At 43.2% G+C, this 27,217-nt stretch overlaps 2 protein-coding genes across 4 annotated transcripts in view; both read left to right on the forward strand.

Moving 5' to 3' along the window:
- On the forward strand, positions 1–19,718 carry LOC115360442 (transmembrane and coiled-coil domain protein 3-like). Of its 3 annotated transcripts, XR_003928343.1 has the most exons (5): positions 1–252; positions 7,961–8,943; positions 9,634–9,769; positions 12,010–13,966; positions 19,707–19,718. XR_003928343.1 is itself a non-coding variant. In XM_030053360.1 (4 exons), the coding sequence occupies exons 1-4, from the start codon at positions 187–189 to the stop codon at positions 12,310–12,312; spliced, it is 1,488 nt and encodes a 495-aa protein (XP_029909220.1). In that variant the 5' UTR covers positions 1–186; the 3' UTR covers positions 12,313–14,161. The 3 variants fall into 3 exon arrangements, 2 of the variants coding, with proteins under 2 accessions (XP_029909220.1, XP_029909221.1); XM_030053360.1 differs by lacking the exon at positions 19,707–19,718 and having other exon boundaries at positions 12,010–14,161; XM_030053361.1 differs by lacking the exons at positions 1–252; positions 19,707–19,718 and adding an exon at positions 5,648–5,887 and having other exon boundaries at positions 12,010–14,161.
- Positions 18,551–27,217, forward strand: part of LOC115360443 (coiled-coil domain-containing protein 136-like) — a 20,944-nt gene continuing 12,277 nt past the window's right edge. The window contains exons 1-3 of the mRNA XM_030053362.1: positions 18,551–18,561; positions 18,878–18,919; positions 26,361–26,669. Coding sequence (XP_029909222.1) covers positions 26,399–26,669 — 271 coding nt within the window. The 5' untranslated portion in view covers positions 18,551–18,561; positions 18,878–18,919; positions 26,361–26,398. The remainder of the gene's footprint in view (positions 18,562–18,877; positions 18,920–26,360; positions 26,670–27,217) is intronic.

The raw sequence follows: 27,217 nt of genomic DNA on the forward strand, positions 1-27,217 counted from the left end.
TTGTATTGCACGTTAAAGAGGATTGCCAGTGTGTGTATGTGTGTGTGTGAGAGAGAGATAGAAAGGGTGTGAAAGAGAGGGCGAGAGAGGGGTAAACATGGATACGAGATTACTCCCGAGTTGTAAACTGCTCTCTGACTAAACACTACTATTTTCCCAGATTGACTCTAAATCCAGCACGGGATTATGCCCAGCGCCAAAGTGTCTGTGCGAAGTTTATCTGAAGTCGAGAAATACCTCAACAGCCGGATGGTGAGTACATGAGTTTATTTTGCTGCATTGTTTCATTAAAGGCAGGTCCCGTACTGTACCGGCGATACATTGTTTGCCCAGATTATGTCCATGTGAAGCCGACAGCTGCTGCGTCCCGGTTTTGCTCTAGCGAAGAAATGAAAAAGAACTGTAATCCTTTAATACACGTCAGCAGGATAGAGTACAAATATCACAGAAAAACAAATGTCTGTACGTGAAGGTTGTGGTGATACCGCAGGAGGTAAAAATATAAGGTATAATAATATCACTGTACACTGATTACACCAGCCACTGTAAATCAGAACAGGAATATAGCCTATATATGGCTGTTTTTTAGGACGATACCAGACTGGATCCTGGTTTCTTTGAAACGAGATGAGTTGAGTTAGTTTCTGTGTCCTGACTGGGCCAACCGGGACCCCCTGTGGAGCTGGTTCATACAATTTTAGCAAAGGGTTCACAATGTCTGACCCAGTTTTCTAATTCTGTTAAAATCATGGACTAGCCTACTTTCCCCACATCTTAGGCTGACATTTAAACCTTTATCTTAAATTGATACTAAACTGTATACTCTGACAGCAGCAAATTGGTGTGTATTGTCTTTTCAGGAAAGAAAAAAAAGAAAAACAAAACATAAATTAATGCTTTTCTAAAATTTCATTTGTGATATATTGCTGATTAATGCTCATGAAATGGAGGAAATAATTGAATCACCTTTTATTCAGCACTGCATTTTATCCGATTCTTGGCAAAATATTCTTTATAGCAGTTTGTTCGTAGTGTTAATGCTTTTAAATAATTAGTTCTATGCCCCCAAGATAAGTTATCTTCTATACGAGATCACTGCGATCACATGAGAGCAATGTCCTCATTTTCCTTGATCATATCTCTTATTTTATCTAACAGTAATGTGCATACTGACAACTTTTAGGAAAAAACCAGCCACCCATCTGCCAATGCTAATGTATGATAATGTCCAAAAAAATCCCCTAACAGCAGTGACAAGTCGGCGTGAGAGTTGGTTGAAACTTATGTGCTTTCAAAGGTACAGGGTGACACCATGGAGTGGAATGCACTCTAAACGTGTGTCCTGTGCAACCAGAAAGTCAGTCATGTGTCACTTGCATGTCATTTCTCTTTTAAGTATTCATGTGAGCCACTGTGCCTGCCAGCCAAATTAAAAGTAGAAGTCATGTTCCACCTCTAAAAGGCTTCATTTTGATCCACCCACCAATTGCATCAGGCATCCTGAAGGCAACGCTGTCAGGTGATCTTCCCTAGAGCCTGCCTCCAAAAAAACTAGTGGCCTGTTCAAACAGTCACTTGAACGTTTCAAAGTGTCATCAACACACTCAGTACAATGGCAAGCAAATAATTTGAGCCATCTTTCTCAGATATTCCATTTGACTGCTGTGGCAAAAGTTTGTGCAACATCCTGACCCCAACACCATGCGATGGAATGGCACATCTATCTCTCCGGCTGGGTTATTACCACTGCACTGTGTAATTACACTTTCCTCCTTTTGTTGGGCTGCAAATGACATTGCATTTTTTTTCTCTCTCTCAAAAAGCCATTGTACAGCAGCTACAGTGGGTGTGAGGCAGTGATGATGCAACACTTCAGTTTGAGTGGCTTATTTCCAGCATGTACCTTTAGCCCCCACTGAACGGTGGCTCTGTAGGGATTTACATGCCATTTCTCTGTGACTTATCTGCCCTCACATGAACTTTGTTCATTACCTGTAAAGGTTCTGTAACATTCATGTCATCGGAGCACGGGTGACCTCAGTTTTCGTAATTAGGCGGTCTTATTAGCTGTTGCCCTGGTCTCCTTGATTGGCGTCCCTTAATACACAGTGCATTTTGTGAATCGTTACCTGGAAACTAGATTCTTGTATGTCTCATGGGCCGTTATATTGGTTGTGGTGTATGAGCTGCTAGACTACTCACCAACAATGCCGCATTATTCCCTTTATTTAGAATCACTCACTTACATTGAATATAGATGCACGTCTGTCTTAATTGGATTCCATTCAATACTCTCCCAGTCCACAGGGGCAGGCAGATGCTGGGAGTGTTAATGGGCTATTGATTTAATTTTGGGCCAGTTTGTCTATGAGATAATAGGGAATTGGTCTTAAGCAGCTCACTCCGCTGAACTCTTGAGGATTAGTCTTTGAGGAAAGTTCAGACTCTGTTGCCAGTTTTTTTTTTTTTTTTTCCCCCTTTTTCTTCTGGTGAGCCATACTGTTTCGCCTGTAAAGAAAGGTTTTGCAATCAAAGCCTGGCTGCAACACAGCTGTGGGATGCAGATGAGAGGAGGAGGAGGAGGAGGAGATGTTGGGTCAACTTTGTGATTAAGTTCAAAGAAGCGCTCCCTCTCTATCACTCTCTCTGTACTCTCTCACCTTTCACTCCCTGTCTGTTTCTCTTCCCATTTCCCTTTGTGAGCCCTGAGCGGGAGAGTGTCTGTCTCCATGAGAATCAGCTGGAGGGAATACCAATAAGCACTGCAGGCCTCCTCCTTGCTGTGGTTGTGTTCTCTTCTGAAGGGATGGTTTTGTTCCATCTCAGTGAGTGTTGAGTGTGTTGGGAAGAGGGTGGGAGGTGGCGGTGCGGAGGGTTTGCAGAGACAAAAAAAGAGAAGTGCCATCTTAAGTAAGTATCACACTGTAGCCTCAGTGTTGCGGTCTCATATCTTCAGATCACAGCAGGCAGACACCTGGGGTTTAGCCTGTGTGCATGTGTGTGTCTATGTGCTTGTGTGTCTGTTTGACCTGACCTGACACCACGATTTGATGTTTTCACTAGATAAAGTCATCTGATGCTATTGTGTGGACTTGCTAACTTCCTTGTATTAAAGACCATACTTTCCTGTTTGCGTAAGAAAATGTCTGTGTTTCATTGCCATCCAACCCTCAGGGAGGGACAGCGAGTTCATCTAGAAATGGCCTCACTCTGCACTTTCTGCTGATCCAAACCAATATTATTCCACTAATACCGCTCAGTATTTGGTGCACACCCACTGAATACCCAGGCTTCATTTGTTTTTGTGGGCTCACCTCAGCTCTGTCTAGTCCAGGGCTTTGATGCCAATTGTTGTTTTGTCCGTACTAAATCTGTCCTCTCTGTCTTCCAGTGCTTCAGTGGGCATATGCGTGTAAGGCTTGTTTTTGCCTAAGAAATTGAATTACAAACTAGATCACTGATCCATGAGAGTGCTGTAGCACAAGATAAGAAGTATCTCCAGTTTCTATCGGCTGTTTGATTTTGCCTCCTTAAACAACAAAATATAACTGAGATTTAGGCTTCTCAAGCACAGCACAAAGGGTTTTATCATGGCTCACCTCTCCCTCATTGCCTTAGAGTCTAATGCATTTGGATCTATGTGTTGTGCCGCATGGCGAGGTCAGGGCATATTAAATGGTTCATGGTGTTGGACAGACGCTGTGTGTTAAGTAGGGCATTGTTGGGGCCTGGGGGCACATACAGGGATGAGGTATGAGGCATGAGGCAGACACCCTGGGGCAAAACCTCTAGACTCTGTTGTTGAGGGAGATAATTATGATTGGGATGATATGTAATGAGCTGTGGTTGGGAGCATCCTGGCCGATTTCTGCTCCCTTTGCTCTATCCCTATCCTCATCTGTTTCTCAAACACACACACACACACACACGCACACACACACACACACACACGTTCTACTGCACTTTCCTTCTCGCTCTCTGTCTGTTTCGCTGCTTCTGCTCTACTGACACACTAACATCCAGGGGTGAGTCAGACGAAAGCTGGCATTTGTGTGTGTGTGTGTGTGTGAGAGAGAGAGAGAGAGAGAGAGAGAGAGATGTCCTGGCTTGTTAATTTCAGGCACCTCAGTTTGAGTGTTTTTAATGTGACTCAATTAACTGGAGCATAAACAGTGGCCGAAGAAGGGTTTCTCGCAATGTTTATGGCCCAGATTTTGGACTGCCAATGTGTTGAGGAGAGCAGATGAGCAGATGTTGAGGATAGGTCAGGTCAATACTATGCATCAGACACACTCTCCTGGACTTAGATATCCAGAGCAAATTACAAGAAGTGAGCTAGGGTTGGGCAGTAATTCAATATTATCATTCATCATTTTTCAGCAGAATCATATCATGATGATATGGTGATTTTCAGATGTCATAACACAATTCTACAGTCTAAATTGATGATAAAAAGCACATTTTCATTAGAAAATGTCAAAAAAAACATGACTCATTACAGCAGTATAATTTGATCATTTAACATGTGATTTTTGGATACACGAGTCATAACATGATACACCACAATCAATTGTGATATTGATTTCAGCCATACTTGGATTTTGCCCCCATCATCTCAGGCTAACACAAAGTTTCAGTCCACACCCATCCTCCTGTTTTTTCCTCCTACTTCAAAAACCTCTGGAGAACATCTGCATGAGCCTTTGGGACAAGGGGGATAAAGAGCAAGGAGGCTCCTCGACAGAACAGGGGAAACATTTTTGTTAGGGTGGAGCTAATTCATTTTGCAGAGCCACTCATCCAGAGAGGCTTCCAGATTGCCACAACACTTAATCAGCAGGGGTAGAAATTCTGAGCAGCAGCAGTGGCAATCTGCTTATCGAAAAATACAACGATAAAGGAGTTGGTATCAGGATATTGTCAGATCTCACGTTTGTGTGTTTGCTTCCCTTGCATGTACATCTGGGTTACTGGGCTGCTATTCATCATTGCGTCATGCTCATAAATCAGGTCTTAGGCTGCCAAAACCAATTTATATGAGTAAGAGCTACAACTCCCCTTCTTCCAGCTGTGTGATATAACTGTGGGCTGTACTTGAATGTCAGGATTCCAGGTGCATACATGTGAATCTTGAAGTTGTAGATATTCTCACTTGTGCCAAGGTCCACAGCACTACTGGTTTTGGCAGTGATATGTTGAATGAGCAACCAGACCTCTCCACTATTTGTCTATTTTGCGTCATCATTTTCATCCTGTATCTTTGCTCTCTATCTGTCCTATCACACTGGTTCCTTGGCTCAGCCCTCAATGCTCTCCATGTGGCAGAAGAGAATCCTGACCATTTCTTAGTTAAGGCTGGAGATAGGAGAGTGCCTGAGGAGCTTGCTTAGTTCCGGTAGTGCCGGAATAGCACACAGTCCAAGCTACGGCTGTCTGGCTAAACAGGCAGTTCTTTGTGTTTGTCATTTGAAAGCTAATAGACTGGGTAACATGAGTGGCCTACACACCAGCCTTCTCCTCGTCAGACTCCTCTTTTCTTTCTTATGGTTAACAGGTTTGACAAAAGGATTAGGTATCTTTAAACATAATAATTTTGACAAGTAGTAAGCCACTGTGTGGCCTCTGAATGGAGCCTGAATGTGGCTGGGCGGCCATCTCCTCAGCCTATATGTCAGACCAGTGAATCCATATGCAGTAGTCTTGTCGTCAGAGCGCAGTCCTGGGCTGAGCAGAGGCAGGACAGGACAATGTGTGTTTTTTTCTCTGCAGAGAAAGAGTCTTGTGTTCAAGAAGGACAGATGCCAGAGAGGGGGAGAGAGACTGGGAAGGGGACAGACAAGCTGAAATACCCCAAGCATACTTGTAGAAAGAGACATGCAATTTTCTGGTAATACATTTTCATTTTTGTTTATACAGCATACATAAATATACAGTGTCTATCTATCTATCTATCTATCTATCTATCTATCTATCTATCTATACACACACACACACACACGTACAAATGTATATATACATATATATGTATATATACATAGTATGTATATATGTGTGCATATATTTGAGACAATAGAGTAACTAAATGGTGAGAGACTAATCCAACTTCACATTTGTATGAACAAGAATAAAACAAACCACATCCTTGTAATAAGTGGAGCACTCAAGGAGGTGATAGCATCACATTCTTTCTCACTGTATCACACTTACAAACAAGTGTGACCAGTTGACTGAGTGTGCGGGTATAACAGAACAGCCAGCACACACAAGGCTATGATGCATAATCAGGCCACTCAAAATAGATCCAGTTGAAACTGAGAAAGGAACAGCTTTCCTGAAAGTGTCTTTTCTTTCTTTCTTTCTTTCTTTTTTGTCCCTGTGTGTGTCTGGTCATGTTCTGTCAGCATATTTATTATGTCCTCTCTCCCCCTTTCCGCCTGATAGTCATGTGTTAGGAAGTGACAGTGTGTGTTGTGCTCTAAATGCAATGGTCAGTGTTCAAGATATTTAGCATGCAATGTGCAACAGCATCCGTGGCGATGTGGAAATGCTAATCAGGATTGAAACCTAAGTCTGCTTGAGTCACTGATCTGTTTACATGCCGGAAACCTGCAGTGTTACGTTTGTTAAGGATTAATACGGAATTTCATGCCACATAGTCTAGTGTTTGTTGTAAAGCACTTTTTTTTTGCCTTTGGCCGTAACCCTTTCACTTCCTTTTGCATCGAAGTTTTGTTTCAGGTCAAATGGCACTTCTCTGTTCTAAAAATGCTGTATCAGAGCTTATTTAAATCCTGCTGCCTCGCCAGTCTCCTCTCCATACTGGTTTTGTAAATCAGACTTGCTTATGCTATGCTATTCATATTTATATTTATTCAGTTTCACTTCCTTTATGTATACATCAGTGATCTCTCTGTTCAAGGCTTGACATTTCAGGCTTAGTTGAGCCATAGTTGAGCCTCAGTGGGGAAAATGATACTTAAATGTAAAACCAGTACAACATGTCTGGAATGGGGATTTCCTGATTGTCATCATTAGTGACCCAGATATGCATGCTCCATTTCTCTTATCTTGTCATTGATGTCGTCTGTGTGCTATGCTGTAAACAAACAGCATTAAGATCTGGCTCCTAAAACATAACAGATGTGCCAAATAAGAGCATTACATACATGTCCAGATGGCTGCATGTGGTGACAACACAATAGTGCAAAGACAAAGACATGCTGTTCATAAATCCATGCAAAGCCGATATGAAATACAGAAGCATGGACATTTGAAAGCCATGAGCTCATCATTCACACTTGGGATGCATGGAACTGAGATTGAAGGGCATATTTTATGCTTTCCCGTTCACTTGCATTGCTGTCATTTGAGAAACATCCAGTTACACGTTATTCCAGCAAATTCTGCTGTATTTTTACTGTCTTATTCAGTGGTGGGAGGAGTGCTAGAAATTGTTGCCCAAGTTGAAGTATTGTTGCTTTGCTTGTAATTTACTCAAATACTATTATAAAAAAATCTACTTATGTGTTAGTACTTTTTGGAAGCAATAACTTTGTTACATGTGATCTTTTCTATGCAGTTCTAAAAGACGATGGTACAGACAGATGGTACAGATGGTACAGTTTAGACTAGATTCTATTCATTTGAAATATGTAAGTGAAAGAGAGCCAGCTTCCTCTCCCCATTTCTGCTGACTTATTATTCACTGTGAAAAACTTCATAAATTGTCAGTTTATGACAGTCCAGTGTCTGATGCTTATAGAGAGACACTGATGCTATTTACAATACTTCAGCAAAAATTTACTTAAATAAAAGTAAAATGACTGACTGACGGAAAATAGTCAAAGCAGTACCCTAAGTACACAAACAAATATTCAGTTACAGTAAAATGAGTAAATATAGTTACTTACAACCCTGACCGCGTGTGTGTGTGTGTGTGTGTGTGTGTGTTGTTCTGTAGGTGGACCGGAGCGGGGAGGGCAGCACTCTGAGCATCTCAGTGCCAATGCGTCGAGGTTCCTCAGAGAACAACCTGGACCTGGACCTGAGTGACGGAGGTCCTGGTCATGGTTTGGGCCAGGAGGTCCAACGCAGCCGCACTTGTCTGGACAGCCTCCAGCAGAAGATACTCAAAGTAACGGAGCAGCTAAAGATCGAGCAGACGGCACGTGATGAGAACGTAGCTGAGTACTTGAAGTTGGTGAACAGTGCTGACAAGCAGCAAGTGGGCCGCATAAAGCAGGTGTTTGAGAAGAAGAACCAGAAGTCAGCTCAAAACATTGCCCAGATGCAAAAGAAGCTGGAGCAGTACCATCGCAAGATGAAGGACACTGAAAGCTTCCACAGCCCCTCTCCCCCTCATTCCTCATTTGTCAAGCACAGCACCATACCCAGGGAATCACCCAAAGAGCTGCTGAGGGATATGACAGGCAGCGGCAGGCATCCAACCATGGACAAGATCAAGACTATTGGACCAGGTGTTTCCCTTTCCCCTCCTTTCTTCTTCAGTAAATCCAGAGAGTTTGCCAACCTCATCAGGAACAAGTTTGGCAGTGCTGACAACATCGCCCACCTCAAGACCACCATGGACACTCCCTCTCCATTTCCCACTGACAGTGCAGGGAAGGGGCTGAGTGGCAGTGCTACCATGGTGGGCAAGCCCAAGTATCCCAGTGATGATGAGTGCTCCTCGGGTAGTGCCTCCATATCAGCAGACAGTAATGGGAACCCATTACTGTTAGGGGAGCAAGCACAAGGCCAAGGCCATGGGCAGGGGCAGGAGGCAGGGGCAGACAGCCAGAGCAGACTGGCCCTGAGCCTGGAGGAGGTGAGGGAGATCCGGGATGCCCAGAGCCAGCTGGAGGAGGACCTGGAGGAGCTCAAAGCCCAGTTCAAGAGAGAGTATGGCATCATCAGCCAAACACTGCAGGAGGAACGATACAGGTCTGCTGACAGCCCAGTTTATATTATTTAATCTGTCATTGTCTCTGCATGAGTTAGAATAAAATACCAAACCATTTTCAATATTGGATGGAGCCCAGCTTTAGCAGGGCCCTGTGCCAGGGTATGAGGCTATTATTTTTGTAAAATGAATAGTCCTTTTAGAAATTTGGAGAAAAGTATTCACTAAATGGTTGACGGCACATAATCCATCACATTAATACCCGCAGCACAAATGCTGGACAGAAGCCTTTGCTTCCTCATATGCATTTAAATCTGTCCAAATTTAGAAGGAGTACTCTTTAACCTCTGACAATCCCACATGTTGATTTGTCATTGCTGTGAGGCCTAGCTTTGTTCAAACCCACAGAGCTTTATTTTAAATTCTAGTGGAGATCCCAAGGTTTCCAGAGATACCATATATGTGCTGCTGAATTACAGGGAAATGTGTGTAAAATGATGCACAAGACATCTTGATGTTTGATGTAATTGTGTATCCATTAAAAGCATATTGGGTTTGAATATTTCACTCACATTAAGTTTGATGTAAATTCAGTGAAGGGTTGCAGCCATATGTATGTGACATTGCCCAATAGAAATAAATGTTTTTTCTAACTTTGAAGCTACTTAAGGGGGTATTTGAGGAAAAATCATGTTCAAGGAATTAACTAATGCTCTTACGCTGACTGGTAGGTATGAACGTTTAGAAGACCAGCTGAATGACCTGACAGAGCTTCATCAGCATGAGATGTCTAATCTGAAGCAGGAGCTGGCCAGCATTGAGGAGCGAGTGGCTTACCAAGCTTGTGAGAGAGCTCGGGACATACAGGTAAACAGGAAATCTATTGTGATATCTGAAATCTCTCTCTCTCTCTCTCTCTCTCTCTCTCCCTCTCCCTGTCTCTCTTCCTCTCTCTCTCTCTCTCTCTCTCTCTCTCTCTCTCTCTTCCTCTCTCACTCTCTCTCTCTCTCTCCATCTCTCAATCTCTCTCTCTTTCTCACTTTCTCTCATCAAAAAAAAAAAAAAAAGATATTTTCCCGCTTGTCTCCTTACCCTTAGTGGGAAACTATCCATCTAGATAGTTCCTGTGTGATTTGGCTGGCAACTACACTACAATCCTCTCTGTCTCCCTTCACCCCATTACAGTAATAAGGCCAAATGGGTATTCTTTTGTAGAGTTCAAGCCGTCACTAATTTACATGTGAAAAACTCATCAGCAAAAGGTCTTTCCAAAAACAGTGACACAGATACCACACAGATACCCCTGCTGGAGAACACTGGCAAACTGTATCTATCCACCACCAGTGAGTACAAATTAAAGGCAAATAAATCCAGTTTGATGGTGTTCTTTGGCATGGAATAGTTCCCAATAAATGTCTTAACAGTTTAGAGCTGTGGGTTAAGGGACATGATGGTGACTTGGACATGACACCACACTGATGCAACACACTGCGGCAATGGAGTCAGCCTAAACATGATTCAGCCAAAGCTAACAACTTAAGTGATATTAAAGAATCAGCAAACAATTTCCACCTGTCATCACAACCTGTAACTGCTAATGTTGTCTTGTCTTGAAAGTAAGACAATAACAGTAGAAAGCCAGAAGCCATTTATATAATCTGTGGCTTTTCTAGTCTCAAATAAAGTTGGTGACAATGGAATTAAGTTTCTTAAAAAATGATTTGGGAATACATATTGGCTCTGTCTGAGATAAATTTAATAGCTGTGGGAGAAAGATTTTTTTTTTTTTTTTTTTAACATTTACTCTGCTTAGGAAATGGGTAGCATTTATCAAAACTGAATGTTGGATTGAAATTGTGTGATTAATGGGAGGAAATTTGCTTTGAACAGGAGGGAGCACTCCCTGGTAATGTCAGCTCTGATATATCTGTATTTTTCAGGTACTGTTGGAGCCATGTGACATCCTACATGTTTATTAACTCTTAATCCAATTTATTCTGTAGCCAGAGAGGGAGCTGAATTGATTGATTCACTAATAGTAAATTTGGCATACTGGTTTAGGGGTTAGTGATGTATAGTATTATGTTGTTTGCATAAAGGGAAATTTTATTTTTGGTATGTCTAGTATTGCAGCCATGTATACCTGGATGGAACCTGATGCTCTCAGCAAGTGGTTCTGCAAATGCAAATAACATCCCTGTCTACTTCCTCTGAATAAATAAAACTTTGATAATATTTGATTGTTTAGTATTCTGGTGTTCTGGGTTGTGTATCAGAGCTTTAGCCATGAAATGAAGTTTTTTCCTAAATGGGATTTTTTTCAGTATTGAGAAGATATAAGACCGTCTAACTTGCTCAAATGCTTTTTCCGCACTCAGTGTGATGATTTTAAGGGCTTTGTTTGGATTTCTGTGTGAGTGAATGATATTTAACAGCCTCAAATTAACGAATGAGCGTCATTTAGGTATAAATATATAAGTTTGTCAATAACTAGGCTTAGTCTACGAGGGTAGGACTTTCTAATCTGTATTGAAGAGCACAATTGCTCTGTGAAGTCGCACCTTTTCAAGGTTCTTATCCTCTTATGAATTAATTTAATAATTGACTCTTCTGACGTCTGTGGAAAAGTCTGCTCCTCGTAGACCTGGGTATACATCCACTGTAATCCCTGGGAAATATATCATTAGATTTTTATCTAATTAGCCCATCTGGGCCATCTGTATTTCCAGTTTGTAGTGATTTTGATATTCTATTTCAGTAGTCAGCAATTTTCCTTTTTCTGATCTGATATTATCTATCATTAGGCATTTTCTACTGTACGAAGTTGACATGTAAATTTTTGGATGAGTTGAGCTCTACTAACAAATACGCTCCAAGCCATTGTATTTGGGTGAAAAGAGATGGGAGATTGCTGCAGATGTGGCAGCCTAATCTCACAGAAACTATCTGAATGGATAGATAAGGGTAAGAGTAATTGGGGAAAATATTGGCATATTTGTGGATAATGGATTTGTGGATAATGGATAGTGGATAAAAGGTCAGCAAAATGTACTTTAGCCACTTGGCATGTATTCAGACCCACAATGTGATGTCTCTATCTTCCGCAGGAAGCCCTAGAGTCGTGTCAGACGCGAGTGTCCAAGCTGGAGCTCCAGCAGCAGCAGCAACAGACAGTCCAGCTGGAGAGCCGGGACGCCAGAGTCCTGCTGGGGAAGAGCATTAACATCATGCTGGCCATCATTACCGTCATCCTGGTGTGTGTCTCCACCGCTGCCAAGTTTGCCGCCCCACTGATGAGGAGTAGACACCATGTGATAGCAACCCTGCTGGGTGTGTGCTTTTTGGCCATATTCTGGAAGAACTGGGACCGTTTACAGTGTGCCGTAGACAGGGTGCTGGTGCCTGCCTGATGGCGAGGGGACCATGTTGAAAAGACGGTTAACGTGGATGCTGTTGGTTCAGGATAGGACTGTCTTAGAGGATTGGTTGTACAATCGTCAGAAGACAAGATCACTTTGCATTCACAGACGCCATGGTTATTTAAAGTCGGACTGAAAAGAGATACTGATGATTTTGGTTGTCTACAGCATGAATGTGTGTAACATCGGTAACATCTTTGTCTTAACTTTATATATTATATTATGTCAGTTTTGCCCCATCGATTGGTTCAAATTAATCACCTTAGGGCCAATCACCAATGTAATCACCAATGGCCAGTCTTCTCCCAAAGGGCCAAAACATCAGTCCAAGCATGTTACCATTGTGTTGGCTCCATAATGTAAACAGAAACCACTTCTCTGATGATTTTGCTTGTTTACAACATGAATGTGTCTAACTAACATCTTTGTCTTAACTTTTAGAATAATATTTATATCAGTGTATTTTTTCGATTTTTGACCTGGGTTCAGAGTAATCACCTTAGACATGAATGGCCAATTCAATAATTAGTAATCATGAGCAATAATACACTCTCACTGTCACATTTGATTGGCCAAACTTTTGCAGCAAGTGACTCACTTTTGGGGGAAACATTCCATAGTAGAGGGGACTATTGAAATTTGGCAAATGATAATTGCACTTGTCGTGTTTTGTTTTCAGTCCGACTTTAACCTCCATCAAATTGATGCAAATGTGCACATGCACACACACAAATAAACAACACAACCTCAAGCTTGGTGCCCTCCCAGTCACAGCCACAGGAAGCGAGTGTGTTGGCATCACATTTATCTAAAAAAATTTACAAGGACAAGATCAGTGGACTGTGATGGACATTCTGTTTTGTCAGTGAGTTTGTTTATTTGTTTGTTTTAGGTTCACACATTGCTATTCTTTATTGCCTTCTCTGTTCGATTTGGTCATTCATCTCTTAAAGTTGTTCTGTTTACTGTTTCTGATTTTTTTTAAAAGTGCAATATATTTGATTTCTTAGACAACTATCTTAAAAAATGTTTCTTTTAGGGCAGAATGTTTTGTGTCCATGTTTAGAGGAGTGACAGGGTGTTGCCAGGGGTGGGTAAGGGAGTGTCATTAATGTCAGCGTGAGAGATCCATAACCACTGAGACCACTGTCGGGCTGTGATAAGACCAGCTGTCTCTTCTCTCAAAGGGCCAAAAATCAATTCAAGTGCATTACCATTCTGTTGGCTCCATAATATAGACACAAACCACTTTTCAAAGCACCAACATATACACGACCATACACACACACACACACTCAAAATTATGGAGTCAATTACTTGGTTCTTTGTATTTGCATGTCTTATGGTTTTTGTCCAGTTTAGATGGTTGTCTTTTACTAATAATGTGATTGAAAGGCGAAGGATTACACTGTGATACAAGCTGTTTCTCTGAGGAAAATCGCAACTCTTAAAGAAGTAATGAGTAGTCTTCAGGACGCATGACAGAGGAGCACATGAAAGGTGCTACATGAAGGACCAGGAGTCTACTTTTTGGACTGACCCACGTCTGAGTTCATGTTACACTTATGAACACTGATGTAGGATCTCATTTGAAAGTTATGGACAATTTTTAATGTTTGTCTGCCATGATAACTCAATCATTTGTGTTGACGTTTGCCATTGTCTGTATCAAATTCTCTTTGTTCCAGTTTTGACACATCTGAGGAAGTTGTCCCTGTGGAACTGTGCACCTGGTTTACATACTCATTCAGCTCCGGTGCACTGTGTGATTTATCTGTTCTGTTCTCATGTGCCTTTGTCTGACAATGTTAAATTAAATTAAACACACGTTTTTAATCAACCTCTCACTCATGTTTGGATTTGCAATTTGGTGTTTGGCATTTGCTGTGTTATTGGATTTATCTACCACCATACCAGCATTGGGAAGTGTGCATTATAACCATAAAATTCAAGAGTCCCTCACCGGCTGTGGCTAGTATGAAAGATTAGGTTTAATAGATGGAGAAGTATGAATTCATTGATACAAATCACATGCCCTGATCTTAATAAGACTAACTACAACATTTTGTTGTCCTCATACTACCAACCTCTTTCTACTTCACCACCACTAGAGGGTGTAAGCACTGCACTGTAGACCTAGGAGAGATAGAACAATTGTAATGGCAGGCTGCTGCATGTTATTCAGCTTTCATGTGCCTGAATTTATTTATGTCATATTTTAATTATTCAGTGTCACAACATCAAAATATCACCACTCCACACTTGCAGACAGGATTCAAGCAAATAGCACTCATGTTGGCCGTAAAACTTCAATCACTGTGGAGTGGTAGCACCCCCTGCTGTTTTCAAGCTAGAGATTCTGAACTGGACCATTTGCACATGGCCCCACTGAGCTATGTGTGTACACTGCTGTATATAACTGAGCAGGAAGTGTGTCTGTAAATTGATTACCGACTGTAACTGTGACTAAGGTGTTTTCCGTCAGTGTGGACCTGAGTTTCTAGCACACAGATGATGAGGGTGAGCTGCTTAGATACAGGGATGCACGAGCACACTCACACACACACACACCAAACAATCAGAGCTTGCACTCACATATGCATATGCGCACATCCACATAGATTCACATGCAAACTACAAACTCACACTCAAACACACACATACACCAACGCATAGAGCTATATAAACCCACACAAACAGATGCACAGTACAGCACATGCACAAATACACGCACGCACATAGCAATATGGGTCACCTAGCACAGTGGTATGCTTGGTTTAGCCTGTACGTCTACTGACTGCCTGCATGCCAAACAGAAGAAAAGAGAGTCTTGGAGATAGCTGAGCAAATCTTTAAGAGTTGGTATGAGAATGACAGACAGATAGCTTAACTGGGGATCTCTGGGACTCACGTAACGTTTCTGCACTTTATGAGAGCTTAAGTTGAGATCTGAATTGTGACTTGTGCGTGCATATGTCTATGTGTGTGTGTGTGTGTGTGTAGGAGGACTGGGTGTGTTTCACGGGTTTGTGGAGCAGCTAAGGCCTCTGGGAGGGTGATGGGGAGAAGGTGTGTGTGGGGAGGGGGCGAGGGGGGGTACAAACACCTCAAATGTATGTGACGCAGAGATTCTGTCTAACACACACACACACAGGCTTACACACGGCCACCCACACATGCACACACACACACACACACACACACACACACACACACACACACACACAGAAGCTTAAAAATGGGGGATTAAGAGCTATATTTGTAGGTGTGAATGGAGAGCAATATTTTCTCTCCCAATCTCCACTGTATTATGTGATCTAAAAAGTGTGTGCTTCCCTTTGATGTGAGCCGCTATCCTGTGTGTTTTCCATCCCGCTCTCCCGAGTGGCCCCAGGAGCTTGTCGTGCCCATTCACTGGGCTCCATATAATGAGCTGCTAATTATCGCAAGACCTCATCAATTCTCTATGGGCCGGCTCAAGGCCCACGGCTGAGCCACCTCCTCATGCAGGTTGGCATGGTGACCGCAGGGGATGGGACCTGGAGGAGGCCACCAAAAGGACCGACTCAGCTCCGCTCCCGCTTTCTCACAGAGGGGGAGTGAGAGGGACACACACTAAGACACACTCACAATAAGAGAGAGGAGAGAGTGGGATGTGTGTGGATGGAAATGGCTTTTGGTATGGCTGATCTCAATTTAGGAATTTTTATTTGTGTGTGTGTGTGTGTGTGTGTGTGTGTGTGTCAGTCACTGAAAGTGCATGCATCTATGACATGGGAAAGTTCTGACCTCTGGCAACCTCCATGTTGATTTAGGATCTCCTGGCAGCACTGGGCCCTTCCCATTTCCTGTTTATGGTGTCATGGCAGAAGTCCATGTTCCCTTTCTTCTTTACTTCAGTGCTATAACATAAAATATACCCTGCACCTCACACGGAGCCACAGACTTCACCGAGCACAATAAGACCTGTGACTGTAACCCGGCAATATCTGTGACCAAAATTACAACTCCCACATCTGAATTCAAAGGCAATTCCAGATTTATCGAAACATATACTGTATCAGCAAGGTCTCTGGATCTTCATATAAAGCACCTCTTAAAATGCCCCAATTCAAAGGCACCTCCAATTTCCTTTAGTTGCTAAGCAACCACAGAGCGCCACAGTGATGCTCGGAGTTAAAGGCTGGCAGCCGGGTGCTGTAAAGTGGATTGTGGGGTGAATCATTGTCTTTTGTAGCTCAGAGGGTCCATTACACGGCCAACTGACAGCGGCAATGATACACTATCTTTTAAGAGTAATTATACAGCTTGTTGATTCCTCTGGCTGACCCTAGAGTGAATATGCCTCAGATGAATGGTTCTGTTGGGTTTATACCATTAGACCCATGGCACGGCATTTTATGGTAAACAAAAAAAGTTGAACGTCATAATGCACATAGTTATCAGACATTGCATGCATTCCAAAGTGTAGATAATCTTGTTCATAATGTACATGCGAGAGAAAATCATGCATGAAGTCAACGTCTATTGTAATCTTTCCATCGTCCCTCTCATGATTACACAATCACGTCTGTAAAAAACACTGATATGCATTGCAAATACTTGAAGGAACTGCTGGTCCTTTGTCTGTGTACATAACTGTCTGAATGTGTGTGTGTGTGTGTGTGTGTGTGTGTGTATGTATTTGTCTGTGTGTCCATGTGTGTTCCAAGTCAACCGCTGACCTACATTCCTTCGCTCCTTAGCTGTGGGAGCCATGCATACATGACTTGTTGAATCCGGACAAAACAAAGACAGCAGTATGAGTGGGAGAGGTTCCCTGTGTGTGACCTAACACTCTGTGGGACTGCTCTCCGTTACAGAACAAACAGCTCATCTCTCAAACACTCCCACTGCATGGACTCCAGACCTTGGTCAAATGGTACTTGCAAATTCTTTTACATTTTTTCATCATATTTAGCTGTGGGATGGGTGGAGATTGCCGCATAGGACAATGCCAGAGAGTGTGGCCAGCCACAAGTTGGAATTTGAAAATCAATTCAGTGTACTTTTCTGTGATTGACAACTTAGCCGAGTTGCTCTGGTAAGTTTCACCCATCTGGTTCAGCAAACAGGCTTAAAGACTGAGAATTATTGTCAAATGGCATTTGACTGAGATTCGATGGTATCAACATTCTCTGTGCCCGTCCTGCTCTAGCCACACTCAGTGACACTGATGGATCGAAGCCAGACATTGTCAGCACATTGTCAACACCTTGTCAGCCAACTCACTCCACAACTCTCTCTTCCTCTTCTCTGCTGTGTGTGTGACTGAGTGTGTCTGTGTCTGTGTTTGTGTGTGTGTGGGGGGGGGGTTAATGGAAGTTGTTAATGGAGAATGAAGGATGACTTCAAGTTGCAAAGATACTTAGCCTCCTTGCCTGGGGTTTACAGCCGACAAAGGAAGCTGCACCGAGCCACACGGAAGTCATGGAAGTGCTCACCGCATAACCAGACATCACGCTCTTCAATCTGCCACATTTTTCTCTCTCATTATTTTCTGTTTGTCCCTGGGAACTCATTCACTCTTTCACAGGCACAAACAAACAGACTCAGTCAGACTTTCTGTTTCTTTCTGTCACACAAACTTCTGTTGCTTTTTTCACATTTCCTCCTTCAGATGCCACCATCTTCTCTGATTTATAGGAGAAATATATGTATGCAAATATATATGTTGTGTGTGTGTATTTATGTCTGCGAGGCACTTCCTGCTCTGTGACAGTGCTTGTGACAGGAATATCCTCTGACTGGACCAGCGAGGGGTTAAGCCAGGCCCCTCTTTCCTCTTTCTCTCTCCACTGACATATTTTGTGTCTGTTTCACGGCGCACCTCACATTTCTGGCTTCTTACGTACTGCAGATTAGCTGCCAGATGTGCCGAAGACTGAGGCACAGAGAGAGGAAGAAAGAGAAAGAAGGAGGAGAGGAAGAAAGAGGGAGAAAGAAGAAAGAGGTGTGTGAAAGAGGGGTGAGAAAGAGGGGGTGACTGATTCAGATGCTGTTTATAGCATAAGAGCCACTGTTCATTAGCAGTAAACAGTAGAGAGAGAGCGAGAGAGAGAGAGAGAGAGAGAGAGAGAGACAAAGAGAGAGAGTCGGTGTGGGGAGGGGAGGAAATGAACAATGGAGGGGAAATGATCAGCAATCTGCAGTGTTAGCTGTCAGCCTCCATTGCAACGGCCTGTCTGGATCTCATTAAAGGTAAATTCATTTGGCAGAGGGGACAGAGGGTCTGTGCATGAGTTTGCAAGTGAGTGTGCTTATGTATGTGCGTGCAAGAAAAGAGAGGCACTGAAAAGAGGGAAGAAGTTGCAACAAGAGAAGAGTTTAGAAATAGAGACAGAGAGGGAGAGACAAACAGGCGGGGAGTGTGTGTATGTGTGTGAGAGAAAGCGAGAGAGAGGGGTCTGTGCAGGAACAGATCTGAGGGTGACGGCGCTTGCTATCTGGAAAACAGCATCTTTCCCTCCACTCTGCTCCTCCCCTCTTCCCTCACGACATCTCTCCCACGCTCTAGAGCTCAGCCTTCAGCTCCCCGGATCCTTCCAATTCTCCCGAGGTACAGCCTGTTTGTGTGTATGTGTGTGTGTGTGTGTGCGCGTGTGTGTGTACTTTACGCCGTGCTCAGTACCTTCCGTGTGTTTCTCTCTCTCTCTCTCTCTCTCTCTTTCTCTCTCTCACACACACACATACTCTCTCTCTCTCTCCCTGCAGCTGTGGTGGGCGTGCGGAGCCTCTGACCCTCTCGCCCACTCTCTCGCTCTCTCTCTCTTTCTCTCCCTGCCTCTTTACTGCAGCTACAGGGGGGCTATGGATGGACTGCGCTTACCTCCACTCATCGAGGAGGCACTGGACTCTACAGGTCTGTGCAGTTGTTTTGTCAGAGTGTGCCGTGTGTTTGACTGCATTGCTACTTGTGCATCCGTGCAGTTGGCTGCTGGGACTATTTTTAGCTGGGGCTTAGGATCAGATATGATCAGCAGAAAAGGTAGAGAGGGTCAGTGTTTGCCTGTGCTCACAAAGAGTGTTTACTCTTGAAGTGAGGGGATGGGGTGTCGAACTAAGGAGGTGGAGGAGGAGAGAGGTGGTCAGGTGGTGGGAGGTGGGGAGATTATTGTGGAAGCCCATCTTTATTAAGAGCTGTAGTCTGGATGACAGACGAACGAGTGGGCATTGCTGTCAGCTATGGCATCTGTGGACATTTGATGGAGGCTACACACTGCCAGGTAAATGATGGCTGGCGGCCAGAGGGAGGGAATATTGCTGTAATGAGTGCAGGCTGTGTGGGACATCTTGCGATGTGTTGCATGTGGAATATTTTCAGAGTGATTGACTGAGAACTTAAGTGATGTTGACTCGTGCAGTCTTGGATGTGATTTTACTAGGTTATGAAAGCTGCTTGCACTTGGTCGAATAGACTTTTGTGTGGCGTATTCAGGTCACAAATGAATTCTTTTGGGAGAGTTGCTTTGCATCTAGTGGTTGTGCTGAACAGCTACTGTTATACTTGGTTCAGTTTTGGGACCTTTTTTTCCCCCGGCATGTTGCTGTTGGCTCACGTAAGGCATTTTTCATTCCATATTTTTAGGGGACATTCATTTTTATGTCTCTAACAGAATAAGTGCTGCAAGCTGTATCTGTGTGCGATAGTTAAGGGAAGAATGCATGGAATGTAATTTGTGTCTGTGTGACCCAACGAGGAAGAAGCTCTAAGAGTGTGTTTTCTATCTGTGGGTGAATGGGCTGGTAGACAGAGAAGCTCTGTGTGGGACATTGTTGGGAGGATGTTTATTGGTCTGGAGGGGCTCACGGAACACCACAGGGCTATGACCCTGTGACCAGTGGCCAGGTTGCCAGATTGGGGCTTCCTGTTACTGTGTAGCATTGTCCCAACATCGAACTGGAATATTTATATTATCTCAATGAAATAACGTGCCTTGTAATGTGGCTTAAATCCTCTTTGCTCGCCTTGGAAAGTTTGGTTGGAGCCAAACTTTCCTATGTAATGTTCGATATTTGATTCCCTTATTATGCATGCTGACAACTCAGTGTTGACTGTCAGAGGATGGATTCTGTTTCAGGGGGTATTCCTCCTCCTTAACAAGCTTGTTCCTGTTATCATAACTCCCGAGACCTCTTTCCTTTCATCACAGCCTGAGGCATGCTTTTAAAAGACGGAGATTTCCAACTCAAGTGACAGTCAGTGTTTGGCATAATGTACCATGAATCCTGTCTGACTGACCATAATAAAGACAGGCATGCATAGAGATAAGTGGATTGAGTGACAGCCGGTATTTACTCATATCTTTTCAAATACATATACTCGGGGATCTAAATGGATTAAGCAGCATTTAATCTGTCCTAGCTGCGGTCAATATTAGCCAGACATGAGCAGGGATTCCCAGAATAAGGTGACTTTGCTTGGAAGAGCATTTTTCCCGTAGTTTTTCCTCTTTGCTTTGGGAGTGAATTCTACACCACACTGATGAGAGGGCTGGTAAAAACACTGAATCACCAGCATCCACACCATCCCACTGGGAATACAGATGCGCTCACACCAATCAATACAATGGCATCGAAAAGCTCCTTTGACATTTATAAGCTGTCTGTCTATCTTACAGCCGTCACCCAGCATCTTTCTCCTCCCACTCATGCTAGTCACCCACCTCATCTCTCCCCATCCTTCTCTCTGCTCCCACTCACTCTCTCTTCCCCCTCTCTTTTTCAGTTGCAGTCCTCTGCTCTCTTCAGCGCCCACACACACACACACACTCGAACACACGTGCGTGCACATACACACACACACCATAGTACCTGCCAGTGCTTCTGCCCACGCAGCGTTTCTCTCCTATCCTCTCCTATTTTACCTCCGCTCCTCATGTTCCCAGACCAGTGATCCTCCCTGAGGATGCACAAACAACACTTGTCTCAGATTTCTTGCACTAACAAAGTTTGCTGCCTTAGTCAGACTTTTTAGATCTCGGCACTGCAGAAAAACCTCTGAGGAAAATGACGAGAGGTTCTCACACAAACATTCTAAATTTGTTTAGGATGGCCTATCTACAGCTAAATCAACACAAAACAGTGGTGCTTTTCCAGCTGCAGGCGTTTCTGCTGCTCTCTTTGTCTGGCCTAAAGCTCTAAAGTGCTACATGTCTCTCTCCACCATCCCTCTACCTATTTGCACTCTCCCCCATTACACTTTAGTGCACAATCTGGTTTAATGCAGGCTTTCAGGAGTCCCTTACAAAATTGAGAGTGCCATGTTTTTTCCCCTTGGTTGCATAATGGAAAATTCTGAGCTGAAGTAGAAATGAATAGAGGAGGTTGGTGAACTCATGGGGTGCCTTCCCTGTTATTCTATGGATTTTTTTTTTTTTTTTTTTAACTTTTTTCTCCCTCACGGTAATACTCTGCATTGTCAACCTATCATTAGTGCTCCTTCTCTCGGCCTCTATGGCTTCATCCTTTTTGGAGTTGGCAGCCACATTGTTAGCTGTGGTATCCCCGTTTCCCTCTGTGATTTAAGTTATATAAAGCCTTCCAGAGAGATTGCATTCAGGTGGGAGGCGCTGATTTGTGATCAAAAGGATTATTCCCGCATCACTTGTTTTCATGCTGTGTTCTCTCCCTCTATTCATATCCTTTAATAGAATGGCTGCACTAAAAACACACACACACGCGCACACACAAACATGTACATCCCCGAGAAAACGCATATTCCCTGATACATCACTGGCACACACATTGACACACTTTTTGGTGCATGCCCATCTAATGAGGCCAAATTACAACACATTCTGCAATGCATCTCCGCTCCGCTGACCCACTTTCTTTTATTTCCTTTTGAAAGTGCAAACATGGAATTTCCATTTAAATAACAGAGCACCTAATTAAGCCAGTCCAAGTCTTGTGTGCTTGTGGTTCCTGCGTCTTCGCTCGTCCTCTCTTGTTGCTCTGCACTCTCTCTGGAATTTTGAGCTGTAAAATGGAAAGAGACACAGGGAGTTTATGGATTACCTCATGAGACATCCATCCTCTTATCACTGATTCCCAGCCTGTTTGAAGTCATCAAACTTCAGATGATGGTGAAACCACTGTGGGTCCTATGAATGGGCAGGCACCTAAAAATGCCCATGTGGCCCCAAAATAAAGGAGAACAGATGGCAGTAAAACACAGGTCTTATTAGCAGGGCAGGATTCCATGTGGTGGAGCCCTGGACTGGAGGTGAGCAGGGGTCACCATGGAGATGGACCAAGTGTATCACTTCATCTCAGCCCTCTTTGGTTTGATGAGGAGAGAGAAGAAGGGCAGCAGCTGGAGTGCCCGCAAGTCATGCTGCACTCCCTCTCTTCCCATTAGTTGAAGCTTTCTGTCTTTCCCTCCTTTCCTCGCCTGCTCTCACTCCTCTTTCTCTCTTTGCCAAACTCCCCTCCCTCCCTGCTCTGTATTATGTGTTGCTGAAGGAGTGTGCCAGTGAAGGAGAGCAGCTACAACATCAGTGCTGGGCTGGCTTCAAAGCTGTGGTGGTGGTGAGGGGGGTAGTGGTGGTGATGGTTGTGTGCATTATGCATGACCTCCTACACAGCAACTGAGATCCAAGGCACATATACACACATACACACATAGCGTGGCATACAACACACGCAATATAAGCATAGCTGGCTTGTGTAGAGACAGGTGCATGAACAGTAGGGGCTGAGAGATCAATCCACAAGGCTGAAATACATAATGCACACGTGGACACGAGATGCATGCACATTTACAGCTCATGCTCATGCACCACAGAAGCAAAACCACAGAGATGCTAAGATACATATAAACACACATGCACCATCACCATCACCATCACCACCACATGTCTGCTCAAGCTTGTTTTCAAACTTGGTTCACCACAAGACACACAGCACACCACACCTGTAGACAGCCTGCGCCTCCTTCTGTTTTTCACAGCCATTATCTCTCTTCACAGTTGATTTGACTCCAGAAGTTGTTCTTCATAGAATGATTGAGTAAACGGACTTCATCAGAAAGGATCAAGTCTGTAAAAGTGTTACCATTTTGTAAGTCAAGCACTTAAGTTAGGCTTCAAACTACTATTCTAAATTGACTTAATCTGTAGGTCCATTTTTTTGCCAGTGGTAGATATGGATAGAATCCCCATTGCCAGAATGAAATATGTCTATGTCCATGAACTATGTCCCACAACCCGGCATATCACCCCGTCCACACCTCTGCCTGCTGAAAGCCTCTTTGTGTTCCTTAATTTTGCAAAATGCAGACTTCATTAAGGAGAGAACTCCATCACTGAGCAGCAAATCACATGCAAAACAGAGGCCGTGTGTCGCCACATTAATGTTTAAATTTGATCTCAGCCAGCTCCTCTGAGATGCTGCGAGAGAACACACGCCCTGCTTATTGTCTTCTAAAGTGGAACAACGGCTGCACTGAGACACTCAATGTGTTTCGCTCCAATGTGATTACGAAGGAATGTGCTATGGCAAGATAAAGCCATCCTTTCCCTGGAGCTGTGAAAGTGTTCCTGAGATGACTCCCCTGCCCATTCCTGCTCTCGTATGCATGCGGTGTCCATACCCGATGCAATCCCAGCGTGACTAAACGCACAGCGCTGTGCCAAGCATGCGGCGGAGTGATTGCAAGTGTTGCTGCATCAGAGTCTGCATGCACAATGTGTCGGACGTTGATACACAAGGTGACGCTATATGTGCCTTTAAGGAGTGAAATGATTAAGAAGCTATCATGAATGCTGGAAGAGATTGTGGTGGTAGCTGTGGAAGTGGGCTATACATAGTTGATGGGCATGCGGTAATATGTTGAGTGGTACCATAATTAGTTAGAGGCAAATTCTTTTGCAACAGCTAAAGGATGTTCAGGGAGGTTAAAAAGATCATAGCCACTACAGAGTTTCCTCCAACCTTGTGTAAGAGTAAAGGATTTTCTATATATTTCCTCCTAGGCATGAGACAAAAGTACAGCAGCAGGGCAGTGAGTGTGTAAAAAGTTTGACTTTTATGAAAAATACATACAGTATTTGTGCATTCATACTTGCAGTGTTTCCATAGTGAACGAGTGGCATGCTGAAATTACATGGTTTGCTTCTGATCAGCTGTGGTTAGTTTGCTTTGGAGAACAGTCTGGACACTGCATCTGTATAAGCAAATGAGCTCAAATGAAACAAACAAACAAAAAAAAAAAGACTCGAGCCACAGCAGTGTGAGTTATTGTATCCTAAGGTAGACATCCACAGGGATGTGTAGGTGAGAGATATGCAGAGTGAGGCGTCTGTCTCCTGATGGCCTATGGCTGTGAGCAGCTATACAAGTATCTCTAGCTTTCTCACATTCACACGGCTCCAGCTCTCTTCTTTATGACTAACTCATTACATCAGCATCAAAGTTTAATGAGACACTAGCCCAGTGCTCATGAAACCTCTCCCATGCCTCTCACGGGCTGCGTTGTTTAAATTAACATTATTATGAGACAGGAAGGAAGGCTGCTGCCCAGTGCTGACATCACACAAATATGATGAAAATGTATCACTTGTGTCATGCTTCACTATGATGGAAACGTCAGATCTTGCAAGGAGAACAACACAGAAAATTTATTACCACAGGGCACTAAAACATCTCCTGTGCTCCTAGCCTGAATCCACAGAGACAAGCTATTGCTGATGAGCATCATTCACAATTAGGTAGATGTTTAATTAATGTTTTACTCTGTCCCCTGCTGTAACTTTTTCTGTCTTGTCATATCTCTTTATCACTGCATCTCAGTCAGCAAATGTCAATTCCCTCTTCCCTTGCTGTCCTAATTACAACTAACAATAGCGAGGCACTTGGACACCACTTGAACATGAATGCTGGATACCACATATCAATTTAATTCTGAGATGGACCTGACCCTGGAAGGCATGTGTTTGGAAAATGTTAAAGTGCAGTGATAGCAGGCCAGTGTGTGTGCTGATGAGTGCAGAATTTCTTGATAAGAGACTGTAACTCAGGCACAACTTATAAGTTTCCCTTCTCCTGTTGAGAACCCATACTCTGATTAAAATAATTTCCATCTAGCTGTAGGACTTTGCCTGCCTTCCATTGCGATGTGGCCAGCAGCTTTTTTATTTGAAAATGCCATTTAACTAATGTGAAGGGACTTTTCTTCCCATTGATTTATAGTCCTGTCATTGTTCTATAAATGACGGCTTCCTTTCTAGTTTTCCAACCTGCTCTGCGACTGCGTCCGCAGCTCCAGCAGCTGGTGTAATACGCAAGAATGTTTTTGTCACATCTCCCTCGCTGTGAATGGTAGCTTGTGTTGTTATGGACTTTGAGGTGCATTGCTGACTGGTGAGTCATAGCGACTGCTTCAGCATGCTGACCCATCTCCTCCCTCCCTCTCCACATTGTTTAAGCTATCTCACTCCACCTACTGGTGGAAAATTAATAGCCGTCTGTGCATCACTGCACGGGGAAAGGAAAAAAAGTGATTTATGTCTTAAAAATGCAATCAGTTCATGTCAAAAAATATAATCAGGAAAATTAGTATGTCTCACTAAACATCTACATAGCATCTAATTTTTGACAAAGTGGCCATTTTCATGCTAATTGGCATAATGTATAATGTATTTCTGGCATAATGACATGTATTTTCCTCTTGCAGCTGACATTTTCATGTCCTTTGCATCAAAATGTCAGTGCTAATCTCATGAAAGCGTTGTCAGTTACTTTTACATTCAAATTAGTGTGTTAAATGTATGAGTGAATATATGATACAAGTTGGTGAAATGAATTGAATGTGATTTGAATCACAAGATGGTGCTGTTGATTCTGAGGAATATACTATCTAATCCTGTATCTGGATGTAAATTTAGGTGATGACAGAGGTTTGTGTAAGCTGTATTTCTGGCTTTCTGTCCCTCTCTCTTTTCTTCTCTTTCTCTTCCACTCATTCCATCCTCACGCTGCTTTCATTTTCCCAGCAGATGACCTGTGCGATCTGAAAGCAGAGAGCAGCCCCACCATGGACAACGAGATAACAGCAAAGGAGAGAGGAGTCCTGCAGGAGAACAATGAGAAAGAAGAGATGGACAAGGAGAGAGCTCAGGAGGAAGAAGGCGAGGAGAGGAAACTGAAGGAGGAAGAGGGTGAAGGGGAGGAGAAGGAGAAAGAGCTGCTGACAGAGGAGCAGGAGCTGGAAGAGCTGAGGTCCCAGGTGCTGCAGCTGCTGCTGGAGCTGGAGGAGGCCCGAGAGACCTCCAACAAACACCAGGAGAGCTTCCACGAGCTGCAAGGTGAGACTTCCCCTCTACTGAGACTCTATTCCTCTGCTATTCTTTCATTATTAACAATCTTTGAATGTTTAATTGTTCATTGCAGTCCTTAATCCATTATTTACAAAATGACACCTGACCTGAAACTAGGACTTGGAAAGGATCTCACAATAAAATATGTATCATGATACATGGGTCACAGTGTGATTTATATCAAGATACATTCCAATAATGTCTGAAAATACAACCTACTGCATCATACCTGGGTAGACTAATAAAAAATACAGTACAAATTACAGTATTATATGAATAACCAAGACAAACCAAAATTCCCTTTCCAAGTAATTAAAATAGAATTAGCACAGTGCACTTGATTAATAAAGTGCACCAAAATGAAGACACCATGGCAAAATATAAAAAATGAAGTGGATAAGTGATACGTAAAATACAAGGGAATAGAGAAGCAGTACAGCATTGCAAAAAATAATATCATAGTACTGAATAATATTGCAACTTCTTTTCCACAGATCTACCTGAAAAGCCCTATGCTTTGTCATCGAGGGCTTGTT

This window comes from Myripristis murdjan, chromosome 6 (genome assembly GCF_902150065.1).
Source record: "Myripristis murdjan chromosome 6, fMyrMur1.1, whole genome shotgun sequence".
NCBI lineage: Eukaryota > Metazoa > Chordata > Actinopteri > Holocentriformes > Holocentridae > Myripristis > Myripristis murdjan.